The sequence below is a fragment of the Diospyros lotus genome, chromosome 10 (genome assembly GCF_014633365.1).
Source record: "Diospyros lotus cultivar Yz01 chromosome 10, ASM1463336v1, whole genome shotgun sequence".
NCBI classification, from domain to species: Eukaryota; Viridiplantae; Streptophyta; class Magnoliopsida; order Ericales; family Ebenaceae; genus Diospyros; species Diospyros lotus.
The window spans coordinates 35,756,061-35,764,030 of NC_068347.1; the positions used below are offsets into that span (position 1 = coordinate 35,756,061).

Here is a 7,970-nt window from a genome sequence, read left to right on the forward strand (position 1 = left end):
CTATATTAATTAATTGATTAGGTTTATCCAAACATTTTAAGAGTTTCAAATATCTCAAATCTTTGATGGATTTATCTTTAGTTTGAATGCAGTCTTATCTTTTATAAATAAGTTATTACCGTTGACAATTAGAAACCTTAATTTTCAACGAACATAAAAAATAAAAATATTTTTAACACCTCTATTGGGAAAGGAGGACAGGACAAAGCTACGGAATTAAGTTGACTGACGACGACGACGACTACTACTACTACTACTTCTACTAGTCCTACTACCACTGCCTCCCTGTCTCTGTCTTTGTCTCTGTCTCTGCTCTGTGTTTCAAAATCAATCAATCAATCAATCGTTCATCATCTTTGCAATCGCATCGCCTCGCATCGCCATTCCCAATTCATTCATTGGAGGACTCTTCTGCCCCTCCACCCAATATCTTTCTTTCTTTCTTTCTTTTTATTGACTCTTCTTCTCCGTCTCTCGTTCGTTCGTAAATGGCGATGGAATCAGATTCCGAGGGGGAGGAGGAGTACCTGTTCAAGGTGGTCGTCATTGGGGACTCCGCCGTGGGCAAATCCAACCTGTTGTCTCGCTACGCTAGGAACGAGTTCAATCCCCACTCCAAGTCCACCATTGGCGTCGAGTTTCAGACCCAGACCTTGCTCATTCAGGGCAAAGAGGTCAGGGCCCAGATTTGGGACACCGCCGGCCAGGAGCGCTTCCGTGCCGTTACTTCCGCCTACTACCGCGGCGCCGTCGGTGCTCTCCTCGTCTACGACATCTCTCGCCGCGCCACCTTCGACAACATTGCCCGCTGGCTCGATGAGCTCACCTGTAACACTTTCTACTTTTACAACTTCACTCGTCTCCCATCATTTTAATTGTTTTTAGTCTTCTAAACTAGTGCCGCCTAGATATCTAGGTTACATATACGTTTGTTCAGGTTTTAAAATGTGTGTTGTTCAGAAAGTCAGAATTTTTATCCATGTATTGGGTGAGATTCAGATTCCTCCTTGCCACATTCTTTCTATGATTTGGACACTATGAAACTTTGGGAAATTGCAACTGACTAGGTTAATGAGAGATGAGAGCAATTTGTTTTTTAACCCAATTGTTTGGCTGTTATATGCTTTCATGATTTGATTGGGTGCACGCGGTTCAGTGGAGAGGGGAGAGGCGAAGTTTGATATTTTGCTTGGATGCCAAAGTATTTTCATCGAACTTTGCGTGAATGTCCTTTTTCTCTTTAGTTATTGTCTCGAGTTTGCTCGAGTGTCCTTTTTCTTTCTCCTCTCAATAGTCAACTACTATTTGATTTGGAGATCTTCTAGTTTAACCTTAAAATTAATGGCCAATCATGCAGCTCATTGTGATACAACTGTCGCAAGGATGCTGGTGGGTAACAAATGTGATTTGGAGAATATCAGGGCTGTGAGTGTTGAGGAAGGTAAGAGCCTCGCAGAAGCAGAAGGATTGTTCTTTATGGAAACATCTGCCCTGGACTCAACAAATGTTAAACAGGCTTTCGAGATGGTTATTCGAGAGATTTACAGCAATGTCAGCAGGAAAGTATTAAATTCTGAATCCTACAAGGCCGAATTATCGGTCAACAGGGTAAGCCTTGTTAGTAATGGCACTGATGGATCTAAGCAAACTCAGAGTCAGAATCCTTGCTGTTCAGGGTGATTACTTCCAGTTATTTGACATATATTATTTCCCAAATTGAGGGTTTTCCAAGGTTGGTTTGTTAAGTCTATTTGATTGTTTATTTTCCTTTATATATGCTTTTAATTTGTAGATATTTGGAAATTTAGAAAAAGAAAACTCTTAATGCTCACATCAACGAATGTAGTTGCACATTACTTGTGTTGTGAAGTTGTATTTATCGTAGCTCTTTTTTATTGTTCTTTTTCTTATTATTGATATTTATATTATAGTTCAATTTGTCTCATCTTCTCCCAGCCAATTGACCTTGATATATTGCCCATTTATACACCTGAAGAAGAATTACTGGGTGGGTAATCAATACTTTATATCCATGCCAAGAAATTAATGCCAAAGGGCCGGGGCTTCCAATAAACTTGCAAAGGGCATAAAAAGATTGATTTAATGGTTAGCTAGCTAGCCTAGCAGGCAAAGGATCTTTCCTTCCAGAGAACAATGGTTCTTGTTGCGGAAAATCTCTTCAAAACAGAAAGGGTTAGTGCAATAGAACGAATCAAATATAGATAAAAAAACAAGAACGTAAAGTAAATAGAATACAAACTCCCTGTTTTAACCGTTCAAGGCTCAGATTTGAAAGACCAATCATCACTCTTGGTAACACCAACGAATAGGAACCACAAGCCACAAACGAAGCTCTCAAACTGTAAGCTCAGAAAAGCCCCAACACCTCTCGGCCAAACCAGCAAAGAAAAGCCCTCTCTCACCCAAACGATCACAGCCACACAAAGTAGGTAGATCGATCACAAAGACAGTGAGTTCACAACACAAAGCAAGGAGAAAAAGCTTACCCCAAAAGAGAATTCATATATGAATAAATAAGATGCTTCCAGCGACATCAGAGGGACCGCATTTCTCACACAAGGAAAGGCGGCTAAATACATGAAAGGAAACAACATCCACAGAAGGCAAGAATGCCTTCATCGCTATCGGATGAACAAGGACATAAGCGATGAAGCAATCGGCCAAGATAGGAAACACGAGAGAGAGAGAGAGAGAGAGAGAGAGAGAGAGAGAGAGCGCTAGGGTTTGGTCGAAAAGGATGGAGACGCCAAAATGAGAGCCAAAAGGCTCTTTTATATGAGGGCTAAAAATGAGCTAAGGATGAGTGGGCTTCACCCCCATTTGAGCAAATGGGCCGAGGCACATTTCTCCTCTAAAATGGGGAGTGGGTTTGTGGCTCGATTTTTAAAATGGGCTACCAAAAGAAAATAGTGACGGTCTTGGGTCCTTCAATCCTAGACTAAAGCCTATGAAGACCCACCCGAAAAAATTGCCATGGCCTCGGGCCTTATTAGGGAACAAAAAACAACAGTTTGCCCAGCTCCAGAGACCATTCATAACCTCTAAGAAATGGAGGTGGTATATATTTATAAAGGAAATATGAATGTCTTCTCCTTTGCCAATCTCAGTTGGCTAACTCATTTTTCCCTTTTAACTATGACCTAGTAGAGTTTTAAGCTATAATACCGAATGCTATAGTACATGCTACATTGCCTTTAAGATGTCTTATTCGTATTGTTTTAACTTGTCGCTTATTTGAACCAAATATGGTTGGCTCCTCCACTCTATTGCCTGGTGTGGGAGCGGGGGCACTGCACGGGGTCTTCTGGCTCGTGACAGTAGGAGAAGATTATTAGTACAAAAATCAGAGTGTGGAGAGGGTGAATATGTCGTTACGTTGTGATTGTGTAGTCCGAACCATAGTGCATATATATGTGAACCATAGTGCATATATAGTGAACGGGAATGGAAGGAAATGCTAGCGAAATTTGTAGCTTTTTTTATAGTTTGTTTCTTGCTTCTTGAGAGACAGAGAGATTAATTTTGGTCTATTCGAGTATGGTCTTATATACCAACTTATAAACTCAACATGAAGCAATTATTAGGTGATTGTCGATCGATTCTTTTTTAAATACTACAAATTTAGTTTAATATATAAAAAAAAAAGTAACTACTTGAACCAAACTAGTTTAAAAAAACAAAAATGCTAGTCTAGAAGACACCCGCACTAGAAATGTTCTAGGCTTCTAGCTGAACAATTTTTGGCGGAGTTATAAAAGTTTTTTTTGTCAAAGCAACGGCATTGTAACTACTGGTCCCACTGGCTGTTAAGCAATTTTCATGAGGCTTTTTTTTTCAATCAAATTTCTAGTGGCACCAGTGTGTCACTAAGTGGAACCGTTGGTTTTACCAGCAAGCCTTTTTAAGTGTTTATTATGGCCTTGGCATACATTTTCCAGTGTAGTGAGTGAGAGGTGCAAAACGAGAGTAATAGTGGTATATGTTAAATTTGTAGTTTCTTTCTTTTCTTGGAAATTTTCTAGCTAGCTAGCTAGGATATATAGTACTTCTCTGTTCTCCAATGGATGATCTCATCCAGATTTGTTTTGCTCTCAGATGCAAGCTACCTGAACTTGATCTATTAATTACCTCGATGCATGCATAAGACTACGTACAATTCCAAAGGAAACAAACAAAACAAAAAAGACTTGTTTATTCCAAGAGCAACCTTCTCCCACAAGAACACAGAAGCCCTAAGAGAAAGAGATTAATTATTTGACTAATGGATGCAAGTAAATTGGGAGTCCTATTTCAGGAATGGGCATCATGTTGCCCAAGTTTTTTCTCACCAGGAAACACTGTCTCCCATTTAAACTTTGTAACCACATTGTGAACGAAAGTGAGAATTACCAACCGGGCATGCTCTTTCCCGTCGCTGATTTGTTTACAAAAAATCAATGTTATGTGATTCTGTCGCTAAAACATAAAAATTCATCACTAAAATATTTAACGACGAATTTAGTGACGGGTATCTTTTCATCGCTAAAAAGGACATCACTGAAATTTAGCGATGGAATTCTAAAAAGGGCGTCGCTGAAATTTAGCGACGGGGTTAACGACGGGATTATTTTAGCGACGGGGTTGTACTCGTCGCTAAATTTGAATTTTTTTATTAAATTTTTTTAATTTTTTGACGACGGGGCTGACCAGTCACTAAATTAAAATTTTTTATTTAATTTTTTTTTATTTTTTAGTAATTTTATATTAACAAGTTGATCCCGTCATTAAATTAAAATTTTTTATTTAATTTTTTAACGACGGGGAACGAGGTCAACCTTGTGAGCCACGTGGCCGCTCCTTTACTCCCCACGTGGTAACGCCGAGATAATACTCTTAACTATTATCTCATGCTCTCAACAAGATTCGAACCTCCAATCTCTCATGACCAAGTTTTGCGCGCGAGCCAGCCGATCTGGAAGTTTCCTTATTCATTGATGTATAGAAAATATATTTATACTATGATCTTTCAAATATTTCAGAATTATATTTATACATCAAAATTTCTTAAATTTATTTAATGATATTAATTTTAATATTTAATGTTAGTAAGGGGAAATTAATATTAATATTAATATTAATATTAATATTAATTTTATTTTATTATTAATTTAAATAAAACTTTATTAATTATAATATTAGGAGTGAAAATTATGTTTTTTTTATTTGATTTTTAATTTTTAATATATTAAAAAAACTATTTAGTTTTAATTTTTACTAATATTTTGTTAGTTTTATTATTGTTATTAGTTTAAATGTAAAAAAAAAATTTTATAATTTTTTTTTTTTTTTTAACAGGTTTACTGTCACTAATTTTAATTCTTATTTAATTTTTTTTTTTTTTTTAGTAATGGGTTGGGTTGACCTAGTTTTGGCCACGGTCATGAATGAAGTCGGTTCCGGTTCAGAACGTTAACCCGGTTCCGGTTCAAGAAATCTTTGAACCTTAACCGAACCGCCCAAGGGCGGTTTGGGACGGTCGTCCGGTTCCGTTCGTGCCGGTTCGGTCAACGGTTTGGACCGTTCGGTCAACGGTTTGAGCCGGTTCGGTCAACGGTTCCGGTTCCGGTTCAAACCGAATTTTTTTAATTTTTTTTAAATATTGTTGTATTCAATTTTGGTCCTTGTTCCGTTGTTCGGTTCGGTTTGGTTTCGATTTTTAATTGTTAAATGTAATTGTAAATATAAATATTCTCAACCATATTTTTAATAAAAAACACTACTAAAAATTGAAGAAATATAAGTAATAAGTTCATTAAAAATAATTAAAACAACTAAACAAGTATGTAATATAAGTAATTAATTTTTACAAATGTGAAAAATAAAAAATAAAAAATAGAATTAGACTTAATTTCATTAAAAATAATTACAACAAAAATGTAATACAAGTAATTAATTTTTACAAATGTAAAAAAAAATAAAATATGGACTTGGATCCTACGCATCTTCATTGGAGTCGGAAGTTGCCGTTGTTGAACCATCATTAACCCATTCGTCAGATGATGATGAATGGATAAGTTCTTATTGACGTCGCATGTTAGCTCTTTCCCAATCATCGAGGCAAACTGAGCTTCCAATGATTCTGGAGCCAATCTTGATCTTCTTTCGTCCAAAATGTTGCCTCCACTACTAAATGTTTGTTCAACGGCTACAGTTGAAGCTGGAACTGCAAGAAGTTGACTTGCAATAATTGCAAGAGTTGGAAATGTCTCCTTGTGCCTTTTCCACCACTCCAAAATTTCAAAATTTAAACCTGTATCATCACCAAACTCAAAAACTGTGGTTAGATAAGTTTCGAGCTCCGAATGTGAGCTCGATCTAGGTTTTTTCCTCCTTTGATCTAAAAATTTATGATCCCATTTCATTGGTTGGGAGGAAGAGGAATGCGGAGCCATGGATGGAAATGATTCTTCACTACTAGGAGCAATAACATATGCTTCATATAATTGATTGCATAAAGTTCTAACCTTAGAAATTATAATATTCACATCAATTTCTTCATTATTTTCTAATCCTAACAACGAATAATAGTTAGACAAACACTCAATTAAACCATCAAATTTACACCTAGGATCAAATACCATAGTAACAAGAAAAATTTCAGGAATAAATTGATAATAACGTAACCATTTTTCTCTCATTTCTAAAACAGCATGACAAATTTCTTCAACATTAATTCCTTTCATTAATACACCGGCCACATTCATTGCTTCTATTAAAAATTGATGTGAAGTTGGTTTATAAACACTACTAAGTGTATGAGTAGCATCATTAAAAATTCGTAAAATATTCAAAATTGAACTACAAACATTCCACATAGTTGGAAAAATAGGATATTGTGGAATATAATTTGCTGCAAAAGAACACAATAAATCTTTATATTCAAAAGATTGATTAAGTAATTTAAAAGTTGAGTTCCAACGAGTAGGGACATCTTTTGAAAAACGTTTTGGGGTTTGACCATTGGAGGTGCAAAAATGTGCCCATGCTTTTGCAGTTCGAGGGTGTACCCAAATATAAGAAATAACATTTCTAATTGGATCTAAATAAGAATTAAGTGACTTAATACCATCTTGAACACATAAATTTAAAACATGACATGCACATCTAACATGAAAAAATCTTCCACCAAAATTTGGTTGGCAAATTCTTTTCAATTCATTAATAGAAGCAGTATTAGCCGATGCATTATCAAAAGAAATTGAAAAAATTCTATTAACTAATCTATATTCTTGTAAAATTTGTTGAATTAATCTACAAATATTTTCAGCATTATGACTTTCATCAAAACATCGATACGCAAGAATTCTTTTTTGTAAAACATAATTTTCATCAACCCAATGACAAGTAATACCCATATATGAATGAGTTTGCCAATGAATCACTCCAAATATCACTACAAATAGAAACATTAATATAATTGTTTTGAAAATATGTTATCAATTCAATTTTTGAGTTTTTAAAACAATTTTAACAAATTCCTTTTCAAAGTATTTCTAGGAATGATTTAAAACTAGGATTAACAAAGTTTTGACAAATCGAGTAAAACCTAATTTTTCACCAAAACTAAAAGATAAATGATCAATTGCTACCATTTCAGCTAAACCAGACCTACAATTAGCTTCATTATAATGAAAAAAATAATTAGGAGAGTTTGAAGAGGCTAGCAAACCCGGATATTTGTGTTTGATCGCGCTCAATCCAACCTTGAGCGGGTGCTTTGTTTGCAAAATTCGGGCGAAAGTGAGCATATCACCTCCTTGCTTTTTTTGAATTTGATATACTTAATATTACAATAATTACAAGATACATCAAATTTACCAAATCCTTTTGGTGTTTTTCTTGAAATGATATTACAAATATCAGAAGTAGAAATTTTTCCACCTCCCATTTGTTGAGTTTCACTCTCCTTG

General features: G+C 35.5%; 1 protein-coding gene across 1 annotated transcript; it reads left to right on the top strand.

The window, feature by feature from the left end:
* Window positions 1–264: 264 nt before the first annotated feature.
* On the top strand, window positions 265–1,882 carry LOC127811410 (ras-related protein RABA5c-like). The gene is made up of 2 exons (XM_052351255.1): window positions 265–828; window positions 1,358–1,882. The coding sequence occupies exons 1-2, from the start codon at window positions 489–491 to the stop codon at window positions 1,678–1,680; spliced, it is 663 nt and encodes a 220-aa protein (XP_052207215.1). The 5' UTR covers window positions 265–488; the 3' UTR covers window positions 1,681–1,882.
* The last annotated feature ends 6,088 nt before the right edge of the window (window positions 1,883–7,970 follow it).